This window comes from Cebidichthys violaceus, unplaced genomic scaffold (assembly GCF_023349555.1).
Source record: "Cebidichthys violaceus isolate CVI_PGR_0920_01 unplaced genomic scaffold, fCebVio1.0.p SCAF_9, whole genome shotgun sequence".
Lineage (NCBI taxonomy): Eukaryota > Metazoa > Chordata > Actinopteri > Perciformes > Stichaeidae > Cebidichthys > Cebidichthys violaceus.
The window spans coordinates 15787055-15810463 of NW_027176975.1; the positions used below are offsets into that span (position 1 = coordinate 15787055).

The following is a 23409-nucleotide window of genomic DNA, read 5'->3' on the forward strand; positions in this document are numbered from 1 at the left end:
TAGTAAATTTTATTGTTTTTCTTCTTTTTGGAGCCAGGCCGTAATGTAAAGTAATTTCATGAAACGTAAAGTTTGTTTAATAAAATCAAACTGCACCCAGACTAATTTATATGATAGATTATTCTACATTGGCTCACCTTTTGGTTTAAACTTAATTCTTTACAAAAAGATGTTTTTTTCCACATGGAACTATACATTCTCTCATTTCTCCTCGACTCTTCCAGCTTTGAGTCACTCAGCAGTGATTGTCAGAGACACCTATACAAACAACCGACCTGCATTTACTTTGACCGTCTGTTATGTTACCAACACTGAAGCGCAATCACACACATTCAGTTTTTTGTCAATTTTTACAGGCTTACAGTTATGATTGTATTCAGAGGTACACTCAAAACATTCCAGACTTGCCAGTACCCTCGACGTGCGTGAATATGCGAGGGCCCGATCAATGCTGCTTGCAGCTTTAATTATTTTATTATCATAAAGTATAGGCACAACATTAACGCTCGACTACACTATCAATGGATGAATCCAAAAAAAGAAAAGTCACTAAGGAAAATAGAGAGTTTAATTCTGCATGGACGTATTCATTTGCTTTCACTGCCAACGATGCTGGCTTACCTGTATGCTTGAAATGTGGCGAGAAATTAGCAAACAACAAAAAATGTAATGTAGAAAGACACTTCCAGAACAGGGTGACCTGGGTGGAGAGCAGGGCCGCCTTTCAATCAGAGGGTCAGTGGTTTGATTCCCGGCTCCTGCTCAATGTCAATGTGTCCTTGAGCAAGACACTTAACCCCAAAAAATTGCTCCCGTAGCTGCGTCTACGGTGTAGATAAATACAGAATTGTAAGTTGCTTTGGATAAAAGCGTCTGCTGAATGACTGTAATGTAATGTAATGTAATGTAACAAGCACACAGCATTTGCTGAACAGTATCACGCTGGAGATGAGCGAAAAAGAGCGATTTCTCAACTGCTGCAGCAAACTGAGCAAGTTTTTTTTCTCCTCTTTGTAAGAGTTTGATATTGTTATAACAGGTAAAATAGCAATATAATGTCAAGGATTGGTTTTATTCTCATTCTATAATTTCATAAATACAACAAACTATAGTTTTTGTATATATAATATAACTATTCAACTTTATAAGCTGTGATATCAAATAGCTTTTGGAGCGCCAGACAAATTCTATTTGGTGAAAAATAGGGCAAAATGGCTCTTTGGATAGTAAAGGTTGCCGACCCCTGGTATAGCATGTCGAAAAAAGTAACAAATAAGTCATAGTATAGCATGACTATATCATCACCTCTCTCCCAGCGCTGCAGATCTAGCGAAATTTGGCCAATATAAAATAAGAATGACTCTCAAGTACGACTGTTGTCTGGACTACTAGAATTCAAACTCTATAGAAGTTCCTCCACTGGCAGTAAAAATTTATTTTAAATTGGTAACACATTGTTTTCTTTTTCTACTGCAACATAATAAATGTGATGCTGCTGCTTCAGTAAAACAACGGAGACAGAAGACTCTCGGGAACAAAAGTCTGCCAATGTTTCTCTGCTTTTACTCAAAATATTTGTTCCGTTCTATTTCACGCAGGAATGTCACTGTGTGTAGTACGCTCGTTCGGTTCTTTTTTGTTAAGGACAGACATGAAACATTCATGCACTGCAATTCAATGTCAAATCTTCGCTGTTTCACATGAATAATGAATGACAGCCAATTGGAGATGTGACGCTGCCTACTGTCGCTCTCTCAGTAACGATGTGACTTAAGGCAAACAGTGACAGGTCTTCATTCTGCTCTGCTGCTCACTTACATAACAATGCAGAAGAGAACCGTGCTGAGGTTTCACAAAAGAAACTATCCAAGGCTTTCTGCACCTGTTTTATTTGACATTCACAAGTAACACACACAGAACAGAAATCTACTACTCTTGCCGCAATTGAGTCAGTCACTCTCCTGAGCCATCATTGTGTTATGTGGTTTGACTAATGGCCCTCACCTTCACCGCGGGGCAGACCGGAGCTGGCGTCGATGGGTGTTTGAGTGGTGCTCTAAATTGGGTGAGTGCAGAAGAGGGAGCAGAGTTGGTTACAGTGAGTGCCCACAAGTGCAGTGGAGGACGTGGAGAGGGCACACCTGAGGAGCTAACAAGAGGTCTCTTTCAGTTGGTGCTGATGACAAAAATAGAGACATTGAAGCAGTTTGAGTTCCAAGATATAAACATGTGAAGGGGTCAAAAAAATTGGACGACAAGTCTTGGTTTACACTTCAGAACAAGTCTGTGCTGGCAGCATAAAAAATTCAGTTCAGAATGTGTGAGAGCAGCATACGGAAACATTTACATCCCACATTACTTTTAACAAAACTGTGCACGGTATAAACTTGACTAGTACAACTTTTAATCCAGCCACATCGGGACATCATAACCTTTGTTACTCATGTGGCCAATAACACATTCAATGAACTAATAAAACACACCAAAAAAAAAAAAATCAAATAATGTTTTACAAGATGGCCATGAATCATAAAAAACTGTAACACTAAACGTCACGGACGTCAGAGCGCGGCACCCTCTCGGTGTTCGCAACAGAAGGTCACAGAACAGTCAGTGGCAATGACTTACACTGATGAAAACTGTGACTCAGCCAGTGTTTCCCAACAATTACTCAATTATCTCCACCAGAGGCTGAAGACGATATTGGATCAAATTTGCTGAATCATCATCTCAACCCACAACTGTGAGTCACACAGTCATATACACTATAGTACTTTGAGGTTCTTAAAATCGACTGATCAATACAAGTGAAAAATATGTACTTTGTGATGACAAACAGCTTCTAACTATGGAATAGATTCTGACATCTTTGTGCTGTAAAGAACAAGATCATTTACTGATCTCATATTCCTCCCAAACATGGAGGACAATAGAGTGCTTACAGTTTTCATAGTTTTGCGGACAGAGGAACTCCCCTGTCTGACATCAGTGTGAGGAGGCGGACAGTTGTGTTTACGTGCCGATCGATTGCCAGGCCAACGTTCCCAGCTGTCTTCCCACCCAGCACAGAGCCGCTCCCAAGGCTGCCGCTGCCATCACAGCCAGGCTGGCCTTCAGTACAGCGCCGGGGGGTCTGCTGAAGTGAGCCGGGGCCATACATGCCAGCATGGCCACAGTCACGGTCAGGGTGAAAAAAATGGAGACAGCGGTGTTAATGGCCACTATCTGGCCAAACTTGGCAAAAGGCACAATGACACAGAAGAAGAGAGGGACTGTGGAGATCACTGTGGTGACAGCACTGGACACTATGGCAACGCCCACATGGTTCACTGCCTCCAAGGTCCGTCTCTGCCTCTCGGGCCCTGGCTCCTGCAAACAAAGCAGAGATTAATAGGAGGAGCGGCTCCTCTTTATTCATGAGCCTTCAGGGTGACTCATGCCTTATTAAATCCAAAATCATAGTCATTAGCTGTGTGTAAACAGAAGACATGCAGTGAGAGTTTTTCTAATTGCTGAAAGAATGTAAACTCATACTGAGTTATGACCAGGCAGAGAGGAAAGGGCCTCCCCAGCCAGCAGGTATCCCTCCACCAGGTGCAGACAGTAATCCACTGAAGATCCCACAAGTATAGATAGAGAAATTGCCTCCACTCCTCCCATTTCCCAGCCCAGCCAATACATGACCGCCACTACCAGACAGATCACTCCTGTTGAAGGCAAAAAAACCTCAAAATTACACACATGATCCCAACCCAGCCTGAATATTCAATTCAAAAATTCTAAACGTGAGTCACTTCCAAACCTGAAAATACATATTTTCATCTCCTACCTAGAATGGTTATGAGTACTGGGAGAAGCAGCAGAGGATGTGCAGTAAACACGGACACAGCTGCCACACAAATGGCCAGAGACAGCAGCAGACTCCAGAGGGCACTCTCCACACCTACAAACCAGAGAGCAGTATAATATCAGATTTTTACCTGCTGCTGGCTTTGTCAGTTTGCAAGAATAAACACATCTATTTGACACGCAGTGCCACCTCTCACTCGCCTATAATTTCCATGAAGATCTGCTTCCAGTGCTCGCAGGTCTGGAAACCCCGTTGCAGAGCGGAGGACTGCGGGAGTGAGGCGAGCTGCTTCTGGATGAAGTTCTCCCACTGAAGGAAGTCAGAATAGGTCTGAAAGGAGGATTTTCCCTTGTATGTGGTCTTGAGAGAAGAGAAATAGAAGATTAGGCATGGCACCAACTGGAAAAGTGCTGCTCTATGATGCAGGAACATGACGAGCTGAGAGACGGAGGGACTTACAGACTCAAAGGCCATGGACAGCCAGCGGACCTTCCCTCCATGCATTCCCACCGCTCCGTGAGAGAGCTGCCCAGGGAGCAGGTTGGGCTCAGGGAGAGAGTGACATTCAGGATGGAGCAGAGGCAGAATGGACGACAGTTTATTACCTGAACAGAACAGAGGACAGGACATTACCTTTTACACACTTCTCATTCTCTATACATGATTATTTTATAAAAAAAATTTGCCATGGTTGACTTTGTTTTTGTTCAGGATTTGTGTTTTTTTACCCAGTTGTTTTTTACCCACTTTATAATAATTAAGGTTTTAGCGATGCAATCGCTGATTATTTTTAATATCATCTTATCATTATCAATCGTAATAAAATAGCATTAACAATTGAATTGATTGATTATTGTTTTTGTTAATCAATTAACTTATCAATTAATCAACAAACCATTTTAGCTCTATACGGTTTTAATAATTGTTCTATGATATTGTATGTTGAAATAAAAGATTTCCCTGTAAATAGTGTTTGGGTGTTACCTGAAGGCAAACACTGCGCTCCTCCTGGCTTTACAAGTTGTGTGTTTGCACTAATAGCTTTACAGATCTTGCAAAGAAGCCCCATTTCCTGGAATATATCAAAGTCTGGGTCCAATATAATGCTGCCCTTTGGAGAGAATTAAACACCATGTCAACCACACGCTAATATAATTAAAAAATCTGTCTCTGCTATATTTCTGTAGATTATTAAGATACACTGACAGAGCTGTGGCCCTCACCATATCGCCAATAACGTGGTTGTCCCTGATTTCGGTTCGATTGACTCCCAAGATGCCAAACACAACAAAAACCATCGCCCCGGTGTCGACCAGAGGACGAACTGCTGGATGGCCACATGCACCGCCACTGCATGGGTTGAAGCCAAACGTTTTGGATGATTTTGTTTTGGCTGCAGAAGAGGGATCTTTGAAAATAGAACCAGAGGAAAATCTTTCAACAGGCATTTATTTATACGGTGCAAAAATATCTGTATAAGCAGAGTACTGTGGGAAAATCCTCCTGTGGGTGCAGAAGATGCCACTTTAAGAAGCAACACTTGAAAGACTGTATCACAGTTTCTCTATTTTAAAGGCTCAACGTGAGAATGAAAAAAAGACATGTCATAGTGTGACACATGCAGTGAGAAAATAGTTTTCACTGTGGGCTAACAAACTGTGTCAATGTTAATGATGCTTTCTGACACTAGCTCACTCACCACTGGGAAGAGGAATATAAAAGGTTCCCTGTGTGGGTCCATCAGGCCCAGAACTGATGCCGCAACCAGGCGGGTTGACACACACGCGGCTGGGATGAGGTCTCAGGCGGCGCTGGGCAAAGCACATTCTCCTAAGAGCAGAAAGCAGAGCTGAAATGACAGATTGTCCGCTAAAACAACATGACAGTCCATCTAACTCATACTTTAATTTGTTTCACCTGCTGTGCTGCTGCAGAGACGACGCTACATAAAAGGAAAACTCTGGCGTCCAGCCATGACGGGGTTCACATGAGGTGGATGTGATCATCCAGCTGGGGTACGGGTGGTACACATGGGAAACACACACTGTCATTCTGGTGGTGTAATTGCCACGGGGCTGATTATAAGCCTATTCAGATAAAACAAGATTAGTTATAAGCCGCTTTAGTGGCACATATTGCAGTTGGGAGACATAACGGTACAACTAATTATACTATTGTCATTACTTTTCTGCTCTCTAACCTGAAATGATGACACTTCTTCATGCTCTGTGCTGCACAGTTTCCATGGGGAGGGTGCGCTGGTGTTGAGGGAGAAGCGGTAAAGAGTTGTAGAGGCTCCAAGGTCCAATTTGGATATGAACACTGTAAGTAAAGAGCCTGAAAAAAAATACAAAGTCCAATATTTTAAAATAGTGGGAGAGGTTTTGAGTACAGAGGAAGAGGGTTTTTATGTGCTGAATTTCACCTGTTTGGTTGGTGCTTGAATTTGGTTTTACTGAGCTCCGAGGAGAAGAGAAGGCTGTTGAGCTCTGGGTCTGCTGATGTGTAGAGAACTTAAATGCTGATGAGGATGCGTGGGTGTACAAAAGATGGGGCTTTTCCATGAACACACCTGCAGATCATAAAATGAAATTCAGGTATTTGTTTTGGATCTGTGGGGTTAACTGGTGAGTGTGTTTCAATCACCTGAGCACATGGGGCAGGAGATGCCTTGGCCGCTGAGGTTGCTCCTCAGAGCCAGCAGAGTCTGGAGGTTTGTGTCCCGGCGGAAAAGAAGGGGGGCGTGAGTGGCGGGCCTCATGAGACAGCAGAACCCGGCAGACAAGAGCAGCACCAGGAGGAAGACACCTGAGCCGGAAGACAATGATAAATGATGGCAGAGAAGACTCACTGATGGAGTAGAAGGAGCAGCTGAGAGACAGATCAGGAGCAAGAATCAATTACAGTAACTCCTTAAAAGAGGGAGGATAAATACTTCCTGATAAGCACTTGCTCTTCCTCTGACAGACTAAATCCCCTCGGCTGGACAAAGATGAGTTGAAGGTTACTCTCACGACTAAATCATAGATCAAGATCTTGGCTGACAATATCTTTGAAAACCAAACTATAGAAATTTCTCCCTGATCTTTTACAGAGTACAAATTTCCATGTCAAGGGAGTTCTCAGAGATGTATATCAAATCTCACCTAGAACGGCCTTTCGCCGCACCACGGCTGGCTCTACCACTAAGTGCTTTAGAGCCCACCGGAGATTCGTGCTCACCACGCCCACATGCTGCTGCCCTGGAGGGGAGAGGGGTGTCTCCACTGACAGGGAAAGAATGGCCTCGTCACCATCTGTGTCACAGGAGCCTGGGTCAAGACGAAGACAGGGGGCTTAGTGGCGCCTGGACAGCAGCATTTTACAACCTAGACTCATTCCCTTTCCCAATCCCCCCTGCACTCATGATTCACTCAATGCGAGGGAGATAATAATCTCACCTGGCTCCATCTCCACTGACAGAAGTGCCACATCATCATCCTCATCTGACAAAGGGCCGTGGCTCGCTGACAGGCCCGAAAACAGCTTCCAGCTTCAGCGAGAGGAGGCAGTTTAAGGGAGAGAGACAGCTGAAGGGATTACAACGCGCCTGTGGTGTCGCACAGCATGAGCAAATAAAATCTCACAAAAAGGTAAGGGAAAAAGTGCCTCACCAATTCAACCAGGCGTGTTCCTGAGGCTCCACACACTCAGTCCAGATACAAAGAGCGGCGGGCATCAGGGCGGATACCCAAAGCCAGCAGCAGCTGACAATGAGGGCCATGAATAGGCCAAAGTCATGCACGGCTGGAATCTAAGTGTCAGTTAAACGAAGCACAGCGTAAAGGAACTTGAAACATTTAATTTTCGCATGCAAAAAACTGTCTGCTGAGAGAGGCACTTCTATTCACCCATAGCAGGGGAGTCATTTATACTCCGTGTACAGATCCTATTAACAGTTGAATTCTCTTCCATGATTACCTGAGAGAAGGTGTTAGCAGCATAGGCAGCTGCAGTAGTGAAGGAGGTGAGAAAAGTCGCTCGGCCGGCTGTTTTAATTGTGTAGATCATTCGCTGCTGCGGTTGACGCAGATGAGAAGCCTGTCTGAAGGTGCTGATGAACACAAATACATCATCCACCCCTGAGCAACAGTGAGAGAACAAAAGAGCTTCCTTATTACATATTATGGCAAACATACTGTAAATAATTCTTTTTTTTTCAACCACTAAAGGACAAGTTAAACATTTTGGAAAAATACACTCAACTTTCTTGCTAAGAGTTAGACGAAAAGATTGATACCAGACATCACATCTGCTCATTGTCATCTCAGTGCACTTCCCAAAATACTATTCCTTTAATGAAAAAAAAAAATGTTCCCTTACCAATACCGATAATAACAAAGGCTGCAACTCCATTGAGAATGCCCAGGTACCTCACGCCAAAGACAACATGGTACAGAAAAAGAGCCATTAGGCAGCTCAGTCCAATGCTAGTAAGTCCGAAGAAAGTCAGAAACACTGCAGAGAGACAACAACAACATCAAAGAGCTCGTTAACATTCATGTGGTACCAAACAACGGACTGAAAGAATTGACTGCATCAATTTGTTTTTTACTATGTCTCTTGTTTGCACTATCCACTATGTTGCTGTAATCCTGTAAATTTCCCAACTGTGGGACTAATAAAGGATTATCTTATCTTATCTTATCTTAATGCAAGAGGAATTCAAAGCAGGTCATACTGTACCTGAAAAGGAGGTAAGGACATAGACGAGCACAGTAATGCACGCTCCACTGATGACAGCCAGCATCATGTCATTGTAGAAGGTGTGTCTCACCTCATCATCAAACAGCTCTGTTCCGCCATACAGCACCTTCACCTGGCTGTGAAAAGGAGATCACATACAAACAAATGTGTAGCACATGTGAATGCTGTGACTATAATGCGGCAAAACCACTGAATGGAATGATTATGTACTGTAATAAATGGCCAATGTTGCAGTGATTTTGTCCTGACCTGGTAGATTGCTTTGCCAGGATGTCTGCATACTGAACAACAAAGTTTTTGAAACGTGATCTTTGCTCGTGAGCTCGGTCCTGCATGGAGTAGTAGGAAGGAAGAGGAGCACCAAAGTGGATCTCACTGCGTAAGAGGGAGGAGGAGAGATGCTCAGGGGACAGACTCTCATCCACGTACCAGTAGAACTGTGGGTGGGTGATGGCCAGACTCAGAGAACCTGGGAATACATACATGGCAAATCAGCAGTGTTAGAAGGATTCTTACAGGTATTCCTTTAAGTTTGAAGGCTGTTATTTCCCCCCACCTTTGTCACTGTGGGCTCACCTTGAATATCAGCTAGATCTGGGCCCATGCCATCATAGTATATCTTCCCTCCCCTCTCACTGGGGTACAGATAAGACAGGAGTGAGCTGGGTGGGGAGCAGTAGGACGGTCCTAGTGGCAGATCCCTTAGCATCTCCAGAGGCTTCCAGCAGAACTGATGAAACTGCGGGTGCTGCATGAGCAGGCGCTCCACGTGGTGAATCGTCTGCAGACGTTCAGGGGTGAAGATGTTGCGATCGCCTTCCCCTTGAGCCACAAACACCAGCTCGATCCTCCACAGAGCCTGGCTCTGCAGGTAGTAATTGGGAGCAAATCTGCGCCTCCTAATGAGCGGAAGAGTCAAATTCTCATCCCATGATCTCTCCGCTTCCTCCCCTGCTTTGTGATTTGAGTCCTTGTGCTTCCCCAATTCCTCCAGACCCAAATCAAGCACTGTCCTTTTATCTCTGCTCTCTGAGGCTCCACTCTTCTGATCATCTGCTGCATGTAAAGGATCGTTTCGAGGAGTGGAAGACCTCACGCCCTCATTATCTGTCCTGTTGAATGCTCCCTGTCTGCTCAGCATCTCCAGCAGAAGCTCCCTCAGGGCCTCAGACTCCTCGCTGTTATCTAAGTCTCGCCTACGTCTGTCCCAGGACCCTAGCTGAGTCTTTACAGCAATGGTGAGGGCGTCGAAGCGCTCGGCAGAGAAGTGACTGTGAACCTCAAAGGCACTGTAGGAGAGGTCTATGTCCAGAGGAGGGCAGTAGAGGAGCATGTAGGCAAACAGGGCGCACGGTAGCGAGACAACTACCCCTAAAACCACTCCACTGGCCCAGGGGTGTGTGTACACCCACCCTACTGCCCTCCAAAGTCCACACACCCCAGCCTCCCCAGAAAAACACCTCTGTCCTGTTGCGTGCGTTACTCCATCCTCCTCATCCTCCTCATCCTCATCCTCCTCTTCCTCCTCCCCTCCCCAGTTGGTCTGAAACAGCAATGGCTCATCCTCCACATCCATGCTGGCACCTGTCAGGGACACATAACACCACTTGATCATCGTTCATTTAAAGTAACACCCTTTTCTCTCTTGGGGCAGGAGCACAAAAAAGATGTTTGAACTGCCAGCAGCTGACATGAGCATAAGACAAAATGAAGGACAATGTAAAAAAAAAAGTTGCACTCAGCAAGCAAGGACATGAGAATTAAGTGTGTCCTCATGCAGCTGTCGTCAAGCAGCTTCCACTGGCAGCTCACATGGAGAAAATTGAGGAAGGGAGACCTTTTTTCCTTATAAGAGAAAATGGTTGGCTGAGTCCTGCTTTAAGATGCTGATCACAAGAGCTCGGGGGTGAGACAGGTTAAAAGCTGTGATTTAATTCTTCTCTCTGTGCAAGTCATTATCGCCCAGAGAGGGTCTGCTGGTGGCCGTCTTCGAATCACCAGTGGCGGTGTCTGTTCTGCAGCAAATTAAATAATTTCACTTGTCTAATTACTGACAAGAAGAGCGAATGTGATATTAGACAGAGTTGAGGAATAAGAAAAGGTTTATCTCCTGTGATGGGCAGCATTTGAATAATAGTGTCAATAGGTGCCACTTTTTCCCCCCACTCCTCAACACACAAGATACTGCAGTTTGTATTCAAGTGGCAGTGAGCCCACTAACTGCAGCAATTTATCTATTCTCTTTAGAGCAGTGCTTTAAGGTCAGCCAGGTGAGACAGTGAATCTTGATTATGTGTAAAAGATAGCTGCTCTCAGCTCTTTAGCCTAAGTGAAAAATCCATCGTAAAAAATAAGAATTTACAAATTACACCACGTAATCGATATGTGTAAAAATGATTAAGACTCCTCGAGTTAAAAAAACAAAGAAGAAAGACTCTTGAGAGACAAACCCTGGAGCTGAAAATAAACTAGAGGCTTGTTGATTTATGGGATTTGTGTTTGTGATCTTACACCTGAATAAACTATATTTTATGGTAGAGCTAAAAAAAAAAAGTGTCTGCTGGAGAAAATGTCCTTGTGTGCTTTGCAGGCACTGTGTCCACAAAGTCTCCGGTTCACTGATTATGGAGCAGTTCATGGATGCGTTTCATAGCCACATCATTGACAGCCTGAGCTCTACACTTTTTCACTTTGTGAGAGTGAGTTTAAAGTGCCTTTTATGCTAGATTTTTCCTTTCATGAAAGAGAAAAGAAAGACTATTGAGTTAAAACCAAGAGCTCTTGTACAGTACTGTACCCTACAGTACAGGGTAATTTTTAAATCTGCACAATACTTCCTTTTATTAATCACCAATTCATCTAACTGCACAGACAAGGATTCCAGTGCACCTTCTAATGGGAGAGTAGCATCTGCCCACGCACTGTGAATGTGAACCTGCTCTTTTAGAAGACAAATTCATTAAAGGTAGAAGTTTGGTTTAAAATTGTGTAAACAAAGAATTAAATATGCCATCTCAACAAAATCTTATTATTATTTTCAATTACTTTTGGATCTCAAAGAACAAAGAAAATAATTTGTTCCAATTTAAAGCCTGTAATTTGGTGGCATCATTACTGTAATCTGCACCCATCATGGGCTGTTGAGCCCAATATGTTGTTTTCTGTAATACCATAATGAAAGCCACTTTTCCTCTTCAGACGTGTTTTGTGACAAAATCTTAAGAAATATGTCAAATATAATTGCGCATTTAGAGTAAATGAAATGGAGTACAGTTTTGGTAAATAGATTATTGTAATCCTGCTACATTTCATCATGTCTGCCTCTCCAGCTTGTTTTGATGATGGTGCTCTCATCAACAGAAGATGAGAGGAGACACTCAGACAAGCACAGAAATATGATGAGAGAAGTGGAATGGAAGAGATGGGGAAAGAAAAGCCTGGAGAATGACTGAAGACACACACACACACACACACACACACACACACACACACACACACACACACACACACACACACACACACACACACCACAGCCGTCACCCTTCAAACAAATGACCAGCACCTCAGAAATCTGTGAAAAGAAATTGTGCTTTTCTGCTGATTAAGATTCATGGCAAAAAATGTAAATGTGAGTACAACAAGGCAGATCTCTACAGCTACATTTCTGTGTCCATTTTAACATCAAAACAGGCTGGTTAGGGGTACCGAGACTGACAGTCTGAGGAACTCACTAGTGACTGACATGCAGACTTTGTGCCTATTGGACATCAAGGCAGAGCTCTGTGCTGTGTCGCCTACTGTGCGCCTTGCAACAGACAGCATTACAGGTACAGTGGAGGAAAGATAACTACAGTGATGCACAGCCACAGGGAAACATCCTTTTCTCTCCTTTTGATGAGTCTGGCGCTTCTTTGTGTCCAAGAGCATTACACCTCATGTACAATAATTATGAGTGGTGTGCAGCTGTAAAGCACTGTCAGCAGTGCAGAGGTTGGTATGACTAATGTTTTTACAAGCTCCCACAAATGTTCAAAACCACTATTTTTCTGTAACGATTAAGAGCACACAGTCGATTTGCACCCTGCGCAGGTGTGGATTAAAAATAGTGTGTAATTTGGCATCCTGCTTTCTGTATTTAGAGGAATAAATGCTGTCTCCCTTATGGCTCGGTTTGTATTAAAGGGCTATGTTTCTTTGTCTATAATGTAGTTTCAGACTCAAAACAGAGATAAATGCACTGAGGGCCCTGAAGTGAAAATCTATTTGCAGCTTTTGAGGTATGAGATCTGGTATTAATCGCTTGAAAATCACTTGCCTTGCCTCACATAAGACTCTATTTTGAACTCTCTATGTAGCTTCTGTTCTTGAAAATCTTTAAACAAGTGTAGCCCAGGTAGTCATGCAGTACCTGCTTGCTTGTACAGCAGTATTTGAAGCATTGTCTTGTGCAGCACAGAGCTGTATTTGTCTCTTGTTCAGCCAGTTGTGAACAAAAAGGAAGGTGAACCATAAATTCCACTAGACCAGGTTTTCTTATGTATTTTTTCTCCCATAAAAACGTGAATAAGCTGAGTGTCAGTGTTTTTACCCTCCACTCCATCTCTGGATTGCGTCAGGTAGTTGAGGTGGGAGCTCTGAGCAATCCCAGCATGCTGCCAGCCTGAACCTTTCACCTACAATCATCTGTCTCAACATCTCTCTCATCCCCCTTTTGCTCGCCATCCCATACTCTCTTGCCCTTTTCCTCCTTCAATCTTTCTGCCTTTTCTCCATCTTGTGCACAAAGGTGAGAGATTAGTAACCTTCATTATTGACAGCAGCTAAAAATAACCCCACCCTCCTCAGTTTTATCTCCTCGCCATCTCATCCAATATGGATATCACATGCTGCCCCACACAAATTCCGCCTGATGTAAACTCAGCAAGCATACCACCTCATTTAAAGAGGCATTGATTTCCCAACGAGTGCTCTATGAATACATTCCTTATGCATGAGCGCCCAGCAGTATGCTTATAGCGGACGTGCCTTCTATCCTTTGCGCACTGTGAATCTGGAGTCTGTGGTTCAAGTCAAACTCTCCAGATTCATTTGCACCTCACAACGGTGTTCATCTTCTCATTGTGTTCTCGATGAATTCATGCTCACACTGAAGGGAGTGCAAAGCTAGGTGTACGGTGTGTGAAGCATCGTGGCGCTGTACCATGCAATTTCTCCCACTCTTCTACATACAATATTGTAAATAATCCCCATATTACAGTGAGGGTTGTTTCCTTTTCATGCAGCATATAAACAACACATTTACATACATAATGAAAAACTGTCCCAGAGTTACTCTGATAAACAATGATTGTACTCCAAGCAGGTAAGATAAGCTTTTATTAATTTCTTAATTCATTTTCGGACTTTATCTGGCATTTCCAAGATAATTACACAGTTTTCTACCTTCAGGGATTATTATTTGTATTAATACATCAGGCAACAACAAAAGCATCCCTATCAAAGCAAACGCCTGCAACACTGAGGAGTCTTACCTGAGGCTGATGAGACGAGAATTACAGGTGCAGCGTTCAGGCCTACTGGGTCCACTTGTACTGTGCTGAACTTGTGCTCTGCAATTTCATCTCCTCCATGCTCTTGTGTGAAAGAAAAAGAAAATTCACTGCTTTATTGTCATAGTTAATAACTCATCAAGAGAGAGACACCAAGGGAACCCCCACAAGAGAATGAGAGACACAAATCTACCCCCCCCCACCCCTCCTCACTCTACAGGAATCTTCTAATCTCAGCAGTTAATAATGGGTTGTTTTCCTCTCCTTTTATGCTCCTCTGTCCTTTCTCTCTCTCTCTCTCTCTCTCTTTCTCGTGCACCCTCCCCTCCTCTCTTACCCGGTTGTCCAGGCGACAGAGTCAGTGAGAGGCATTTCTTCCCAGAAGCTCCAGTCTCTCTCTCTCCCATGGCTTTGTTCAGCTTGCTCTGCTGACTGGCTCACCGGTTGAGGACGGGCGAGGAGGGGATTGCAGATGGAAAACCTCCTGTAAATCACCGGAGGACGGCAGGGGAGCCTGGATACATTTTATGAATGAATCAAAACATGCCTTGGGCTGGTTCCAAATTAATTCAGCAGGATTTAGGTGACTAAAAGAATGCAGTTGTCACGATACTGCAGCCGAGCACCCTCCCATGCTGTCAGAGTTGGTATGGTCTAGTCTAGTCTTGTTGGTGGGGAGGTGGGGTGTGTTATAAAAGGGTGATCACAATAACTTGCTACAGTGGTACAAAAAGTGCAGGCAATATGAAATAATCACCTGAACTAAGAGTTTATAAGCTTGTGGTTCATTTTCCTTTGCGAGCACGGTTAAACCGTGCAATCTGCCTCTCTGTTATAGATGCATTCTGACTTCTGTGTGTACAAGTACACACATATTTTGTGGGGTTCATAAAATCAACTCTGACTTGTGTTTGTCTTGTGCAAAAACTGGTTTCTCCTGGACCGTAGTGCCCTCGCTCACTCTCATCCAACATTAATGACCAGCTCTCCACTCTTACAGCCACATTTAACTCATCCATCACCTCACGTCTCAACCTTTGCTCAGGTTTAACTTGGATTGCATTGGCAATAAAAAATACTCCCGTTATTTAAAATGTGAACCGTTAAATCTGTAAATCTGTAGTTTCACCCGATGCAGTTCTTCCCATAGCAGGTGGTGCAACGTGTGAGCCAACCACAAAGAAAACAGGTTTAAGCCTGCTGCTCATGTCACAGTTAGTATGTGTTTGTGTGCGTGTGTGTTTGTGTGTGTGTGTGTGCTGGCACACGTCAGGAGACTGTCTTCATGCTATTGGCGCGGCCGTGACAGATCCATCTGACTGAACAGACTTTTTCAGTCACCTGAGATCAATAAAGTGAAGCAGAGTGAGTCTAATCACAGCTCACTGTGGAAGACAAATGAACAGATTGTATGAAAACAGATCAATTTATCATACTGAATGTTGTCAATAAACACCCAAACTTCATAAAGTGTCCTTTTTTAGGGTTTAATGAGTCCCTCCAATCTCAACAGACTTCGTTCAGTAAACATGTATCACAAATATTGGCAGGCAAGAACTCATAGGCAGTTGACACATGATAATAAAATACATTTAAATAATACAAAATATACATAAATCAGCCATTCATACGCCCACACATGCATACTGAACACACACACACACACACACACACACACACACACACACACACATGCAAACTTACACAGGGCTTTCAGAAAGACAGACTGATACGATGTTGTGTTCGCTCCCTGATCACACAGAAGAAAAAGTCAGAAGAGTTTCTGTTTGATGGTCCCTGTGAAAGCAGGTCTTTCTGAAAAAGTCAACTATTTGTTTTGGCTATGAAAGGAGATTCACATTAATGGCAATATCACTTGGTGGAGGAATCTACCTGAACAACAACCTAAACTGGGAAGAAATGGAAAAAGATGAATAGTTTTACACATCTAACAATATTACACAATTAATTTATATTTGGCACAGAAGCAAATGGCTCTGCATGCAGGAGGCATCTGCACACTGAGTCTCTTTTACTTGGTTGATGTCCTTACTAGTGGACAGGGACAATAATAGGGAACTATCTTATCTCTCTGTATCGTTAACAGTGGAACCCAGTGAACAAATGGCTTGAGGAAATAAAGACAAGCTGGAGAACATTACTGCCTCACCATCTGGAACTTAAATCAAATAGAGTATTACATAATCTCTTGACTATTCTTATATATTCTTTTCATTTCTTTTTTCTAGATACTATAGAGTATATACACTATACATACTATAGCTGCCCAACTCATCTCCTACAAACCTATAAACAGAGAAAAATGGATGTTGAGAATGTTTGGTCTCCTCGTGTATGACGACACACAAAAGTCAGTGCAACAGTATAAATGGGCTGATATGAAAATCTGGCTCTGGAAAATAAACCTGATATTGATTAGCAATACAGAGCTGGAAAAACAATCTGCATGCATCCAGTAAGTTCTGCAAATGACCATGGTCTGTCTTCAGTGTTGCAATGCAGTCAGCATTAATTGAGTTGGATTTCCACTAAATTTCCATCTCTTGTGAGAGCTCTAATTAAAGGGGATTAAAGTTGGAAAACATCTAATATAGCATAATTTTAACACCTGCTAAAGAGGCTCAGAGGAAGGCCAGTATTTTTTGTGGAATTGTACTGTACAGTGCGAACACATTTTGATCTAAAAAAAAAAAAGGAAAGAAAAGACACCCTAGGGAACAACTTGACAACTTCACTTAAAATCTTAATTTTACATTTACAGCAACAATATTTACGATCCAACAAAACATTTGTCACAAATTATGCAAAAAGATGTAGTTTGTGGCCGTGTGTTTCATATTTCAACTTTGCAGTAATACTTTGGGCCTGAGTGTTTAATCAATTTGCTTCGCTACACAACGTTCAGAGTGCAAAGCAACAGCCCTAGTGTACTGGTCAGGACAGCTGACGGGAAAAAATAGATCTCAATGTGCTATGGTCATTGGTCCATGAGAAAATGTTGGTGCTGCCACACAGACAGACAGACAGACAGACAGACAGACAGACAGACAGACAGACAGACAGACAGACAGACAGACAGACACACACACACACACACACACTCTCTCCCTACCTCCCTCTGTGTAAACTCAAATACACTCTCATACTCTCAAAGCTGTCCTATGACAAGGGAATTGTTCTTTTCCTCTGGCTACCACAGATGTGTCTCACGGATCTCAGAGATGATATTATTGGCTTTTTGGAGCGCCTGGGAAAGAAAAAGAAAACAAAGAGGTCAGTGAAATCACTGGCTTCAGAATAGTAGATAATAGAGAAATAGAAAAGGCTCTTGTTTTTTCATGCTTAGAACCTATTCAGAGAACAAAGGCATCAGCCAATTTTACCTCAAGCATTTGAGCAACCTCGGTCCGCTGCTGTGCCGTGTCCTGTGACTCAATGAGCAGCTCCTGCAGCAGTTGCTGTTTGTAAAGCTGACCCACCAGCTCACTCTGCAGATGCTCTTTCACAAAGTTTACCAGGAAGTGCATCACTGTCTTGGGCACACTGCAGACACACAGCCCCAAGAGACGAAGTTAGGAAATCGCTAAAAACAACTGAGATCAACAATAGAAGAAAGAGGGGGAAATGCCCCCTCAGATGCTCTGGACTCGTTCCAGTCGAACCTGTCCTGGATGCTTTTGCGGACAATAAGGAAGTAGCACTTGATGAGGCGCTGGATAATCTCGCAGTCCCTCTGCTCCTTCGAACTCAGCTTGCGTGATACGGGCACCGCCTGGCAGAGTGAGAGAGAGAGGCAAAGTAAAATGTTGACAGTGTGCAATGTATTCACTGCTAAGTGTTTTGTTCTATTGCTAATCCCACCACTCACTGTGTCAAGCAGGTTAATGGACTGGCCTTTGCTGGGACTGCCAAAGCCTGCAGCCGGGACTCTCTCTTCCGCAACCTTCTCGTTCTTCCAGCGCTTTCCTCCATCAAGGGCCTCCGCCTGTCAGCAAGAAATCAGAGGAAGTCAGGGGGTCAAGGCTGTTTTCGGCTGAGTCTGGAACTCCACTACAAACTTTAAAAGGGGCTTTAATGTTTGGATGTGAGATGTAATGGTTAAGGCTTTAAAGAACTCGACTACTACTGTTTACCCTAGCAGAATAAATGAGAGTACCTGCTGTAAGGGACAAATCACTACCTGCTGACTGTTGACAGATGCAGAGACCTGCGCTGCATCCGTGAAGTCTGGATGTTTTGTGTTGATGTAGGCGAGCTCTATTGATACTAAATTGTGCACCTAATGGAAAAAAACTGAATAAATCTCAGGCGGTAAATAGGACTTGGCTGTTAGTTATTACAATTAGTATGAAAGATCATTTTAGCTAAGCCGTGGATTACCATTTCATTAGTAATCGGCAAGCGCTTTCTCAGTAATCCAGTCACCACTTCCACAATGGAATCGTGCAGTTTGGGGAATCGCAGAAGCTCCTTGCAAAGACAAAGACAACATTTCTCAACATGTTCTCTGTTTTAGCAAGTCAATCAAATGAAAAATGCATCAATGTGGCTAACCTGTGTGCTAAAGGAGGAGCAGTGCTGGATGATCCTCTGCAGCTCTTCGTGAACCAGCTCTACACAGCGCATACTGGGCTCCTCCAGTCGCTTAATTTGCCGCTTCACCAACAACTCAAAGGACACCTCGGGCACAAAAAGTGCTGGCCGCGGACCCTGCAGGGCAAATCACACACACACACACACACACACACACACACACACACACACACACACACACACACCGGCTCTATAAGTTAACTGCTATTCCTCCAAACAAGAGAACTTGACTAGAATCTGGATTCAAATAATTACAAAAGTTTGCCACATCATGTTTTCTATTAAGGGAAGTCAGGAGGAGCTCACTGTAGCATTGCGGATGGCGGTGAGGATATCAAGCTCAGTCAATCCTCCCAGGGGGTCAATGGATTGCAAAGTGCGCCCAAAGGTCTCATGGAATATGTAACAGATCCGAGCACCCCCACAGCTGTAGAAGAGAGGAGTTCAGCTGTGACACCAATGCTGTTTCTCAGTGCTCTGTGTCAGCTATGTTAATTGCACAAAAATTAAATGCAGTCAACCAAAAAAGGTCAATATTTGCTCTCTACATATTTACATAAATGAATCACCTTGTGGCAAGCTGTAGAGATGAGGGTGCCAAAAGAAGATGCTGATATCACTTCAATTTACAATTACCACAAGAAAACAACCCTCATGATATACATTATGATACAATGCAGGTAAAATGCAGCGTGCAACGCAAAGTATGAATTTAGATGACAACCTTAAAGAAATTCCCAGAAACATGACACCACGGCTGCTATCATCAGAAAAAAAATAATTTGCTATTCAATGAAGATACTGCCACTGTAAAGCAATTAGACTCACAGCTCTGAGGTCTGGATGTATCTGGCCGTTCCCTCAATGGTGTTGCAGTAATCGCTGGCGAACTTGGTGACAATCTGCAGCAGGGTGGCGCTGTGGTCTTCTACTGGCTGGCCATAGCTGTTGAGCCGTGCCTGGTACTGGGAACTTAGCACGGTCACGCGGGTCTTGAGCTCTGGCAGGCAATCCCGGATGTGATGCATGAGCAGCCTGCTGAGAGTTTTGGCCAGATAGCGCGTGCCGGCGCGCGAGGCGAGCGAGGGGTAGTGGCGCTGCAGGAAAGTCTGCTCGTCCCTCATCGAGTCCTCAAGGCTCTTCTGGGTATTGATGTCATGCTGGCTCCTATAGGAGGATTACCAAGAGAGTAGTCAGATGTTCAGGGTAATAAGGACATGAACAACTTGCCACCTTGCGGTATTGTGAAGCTTAAAACATTACACAGCTAAACTAAAAGAAAAAATAAAGAATTTATCACTGCAAACCTGTTAACCACCCCGATAATCCCAAGTCTGACTGGAATGACTCGACCCAGAAGGACCTCCAGAGCGTCAGTCCCTGCATCCATCAGGTCCAGCTTACTGACCACCAGCAGTGTTCGGCGACCTGGCGCACGCACACACGCACACACACACGCACACACACACACACACACACACACACACACACACACACACACACACACACACACACATTTCTAAGGGCAGTTAACAGTCTTCCAAGTTTAGTTTTTCATACTATATATTGAGGGATCCTAGAGGAAGGTATACAGTAGGACCTCATGGAAGGAAACAAGGAAACAGGTCTCTAATGGGATAGAATTGAGGCCAGCAGCGGAAAACATTTGGGCCCAGCTACAGATATCCTAGCCAGCACATTATGAGTGTACAACCGGCACTTAAAAGGCCATATTGCCAACCTGGCAGACAATTACTACAAGCAGATTCACATCATCCATCAATCTATTATTCAGAGTGCACCATGACAGCAACATTCATTTTCTAAGCAACTGTAACTGTTAGAATGCTTTCAACAGTAAAGACTGACAGGTCCAATAGCCTGAAATGATGTGAGCACAATACATTCTTCCAGCACATTTAATACTTCAAAATGTATTCCTACTTGAGGCATGTTATGTAATAAGCAAAATCTAAATGAAATCTGAGGAGAAGAGGCGTCTGTTTATAAAATGTCCTACCATCTGTATCAACTTCACGAGCCAATTTCAGAGCATCCGAGGTGGCCAAGTCAGAGTTGGCAGGGGACACTGTGAGGATGAGGCAGTTAGGATTGGAGATGAAGGACAAGATCATCGCTTGTACTTGTGCCTCAATGTCCTCTGGCTGGTCCCCAACCGGAACCTGAGGACAAAAACAACGAGTAGCCAGCGTTAGTGGAAGCACAGCACACACGCCTTTGTGCTGTGAATCTGTGATGGTTGCAGATATGATGATAATTAACATCGAGTGTCATTACGTTTGCGCACATGAAACAAAATCAACATCTGTCTCAAGTGGTTGAGTTTACCTTAGTGATTCCAGGTAAATCCACCAGGGTGAGATTAAGGACTTTGGGGGAGAAAATCTTCAAATGTATGGGCTCAGGACTGATACCCTTGAGGATGTGAACAAAAAGAAGCAAAATTTATGAATGCAGAGTAAAAAAAGCTAAATTTAAGGCATCACTGACTTAACATCAATGCTTTCGCTCACCTTGTTGTCACCTGAATTGCGTTCAGTCTCTGCTTCAATTTCCCGACGAATTTCCTGAAAATCTGTGAAGATCTGTCAAAACAGTGAGAATGAGGCATCAGCTAAACCCAGCACATAACACAGGACAACGGCAGTATGCACATCATTTGAAATACGCAGTTAAATGTACCTGGTTCTTGCAGTGCAGGAATGTACCCCATTCTTCAGCTTTGACACCTGAACAAACATATAAGAGTGAGAGCAAGTACATTTACAGATGTTTGCAAATAACATTACGCTTTGGGGAGAAATAATGTTAACTGAAAAGATTACAAATGGACTGATAGCATGCTTGACAGATGAAGATCAGAACAAACTAAATGTTTGAAAAGGTTCACAGAAGAAATGAAGTGGCTGAACAAAGACAAGTCCATGCAGACCAAATATACAGAGACCTGAGTAGCTGATTTGGGCATTTTGTTTTACCCCATTTCCTGAAAGAGTAGTGAAGAAGAAAAAGAAGAAAGGCTGAAAGTTAGCAAAGAGAGGCTCAGCAAGAAGTAGCTTACAGTTCAGACAGTGAGTGAAAGCAAACATGCTAAAGTGCTTACTAGGCATACTACTTCTAGCAGATCCTATGCCTAGGCAGATATAACAAACCATGACATACGTGCTGATATTTTGTGTATCATAACTTGTACCAAAGCTTGATTGTGGGGTTTTTCAAGGATAACTTCCTTCTAATTTAAAATATCAAGGTACCATTTTCGGTTTTCAGTCTCTCCTGCAGAGGGGCAACATTAACAAGTTGCAACACGAGGGGTCGTCTTGTGACTATTCCTGATCCTCGAGGCAAGAAATCCCGTCCAACCAGGCTCTCCAACACAGAGCTCTTTCCACTGCTCTGTTACGGCACATAATGAGAGCAATTCAGCACCGATACAGTCAGTCTATATCAGTGTTTACACCAACAATACATGTTCAATTTCTGATCAAATCAAAAACTCAGAACAGAAACATACACGAGAAAGTAATACAGGACTTCTTAAGTTTACAATTAAGCTTTTCATTGTTTTTTTTCTCCGACTGACCTGAGATCCAACGACGACTATTTGAGGCAGCTGTATGACCTCTGCACCCACTGTGAGGAAGACCTCCTGCAGCCGGTTGATGGTGGGGATTAGAGTGTCCATCCTTCCAACAGACCGGGCACACTTACTGAAAATGGTAAAACAGAACAAACATGAATGGACAGAAAGAAAGGACAGCAAAGTAGCTCAGTTCACATTAAATCATACTGAAACTAAAATGAAATATAACTAACGTCAGCTATGAAAATGCTATTCCAAAAAGCCAAAATGAGAATGCAGATGGCTGCATTATAATCTGTGCAAGAAAGTAAAAACTCTATGTTGTCTCCATTATTTCCCTGGGAAGAATGTCTTGCTTTGTCAGATGGAGATGTGGTCCTGATGAGAGGGGTGTAACGTTAACGCCCTAGCATCAGGTTGACCAACACTGGTCCGAAGCCTCCCAGATTACACACTAAAGGATTCCGAACAGGATACGGGCAATTAATCATCCACACCGCCACCGACCTAACCTACATGGCAACACATGATGCAGCAGCACAAACCGAAAGGCTCAATGTTATCAGTTACGTTAGCTGGCTCGAGCTAACAGGTTAAAGGCAGGAAGTGAAGCGGTTGACCTAACGTTAGCTTCGTGCTAACTCTAGCTTCGAACAAACATACAGTCTATGGGACCAACCGACGCTCCATTACGACCTTACCGATGTCCAAGATATATTATCCGCTCTTATCCAACGTTTTTGTCATCATTTGTGGCGAGTCAAAAACATTTAATTTTATCCGAACTGCTATTTAAATTTAGCAAGAAAAGAAACCGTCAGTTCACAGTGTAGGCGGGACTCGCAATACGAGTCTTCATTCTGATTGGTCATAAAATAACTAATAGTCATTGCCGTTACCTGATTGGACGGCACGTTTAAGACTCACTGTTTGGTCACGCCTTAAATAGTCCCTATAGACTCAACGTCTCTTTTCATTTATATATTTAACCACTTGTACTTTTCAATGCTAGAAACGGCTTCAAAAACCATTCCCAGTCAACTTTA

At 43.4% G+C, this 23409-nt stretch overlaps 2 protein-coding genes across 3 annotated transcripts; both read right to left on the reverse strand.

Moving 5' to 3' along the window:
- Window positions 1-1890: 1890 nt before the first annotated feature.
- disp3 (dispatched RND transporter family member 3) lies at window positions 1891-14542 on the reverse strand. Its single transcript, XM_068704188.1, has 22 exons — window positions 14483-14542; window positions 14128-14229; window positions 9173-10180; window positions 8846-9065; window positions 8576-8712; window positions 8213-8347; window positions 7811-7971; window positions 7504-7643; window positions 7291-7382; window positions 6997-7161; window positions 6497-6658; window positions 6276-6422; window positions 6051-6187; window positions 5768-5937; window positions 5550-5680; window positions 5074-5258; window positions 4835-4961; window positions 4310-4455; window positions 4051-4210; window positions 3830-3943; window positions 3535-3707; window positions 1891-3369 (listed from the first exon to the last, which is right to left on the reverse strand). The coding sequence occupies exons 3-22, from the start codon at window positions 10170-10172 to the stop codon at window positions 3013-3015; spliced, it is 4059 nt and encodes a 1352-aa protein (XP_068560289.1). The 5' UTR covers window positions 10173-10180; window positions 14128-14229; window positions 14483-14542; the 3' UTR covers window positions 1891-3012.
- A 1074-nt stretch (window positions 14543-15616) lies between these two features.
- si:dkey-32e23.4 (dynamin-1-like protein) lies at window positions 15617-23193 on the reverse strand. Of its 2 annotated transcripts, XM_068703876.1 has the most exons (18): window positions 23065-23193; window positions 22364-22490; window positions 22035-22176; window positions 21728-21766; window positions 21463-21509; window positions 21294-21365; window positions 21109-21195; window positions 20780-20942; window positions 20067-20187; window positions 19588-19926; window positions 19066-19186; window positions 18721-18876; window positions 18547-18636; window positions 18347-18445; window positions 18035-18151; window positions 17829-17938; window positions 17550-17709; window positions 15617-17413 (listed from the first exon to the last, which is right to left on the reverse strand). In XM_068703876.1, the coding sequence occupies exons 2-18, from the start codon at window positions 22463-22465 to the stop codon at window positions 17357-17359; spliced, it is 2022 nt and encodes a 673-aa protein (XP_068559977.1). In that variant the 5' UTR covers window positions 22466-22490; window positions 23065-23193; the 3' UTR covers window positions 15617-17356. The 2 variants fall into 2 exon arrangements, with proteins under 2 accessions (XP_068559977.1, XP_068559978.1); XM_068703877.1 differs by lacking the exon at window positions 21728-21766.
- Between the last annotated feature and the right edge of the window lie 216 nt (window positions 23194-23409).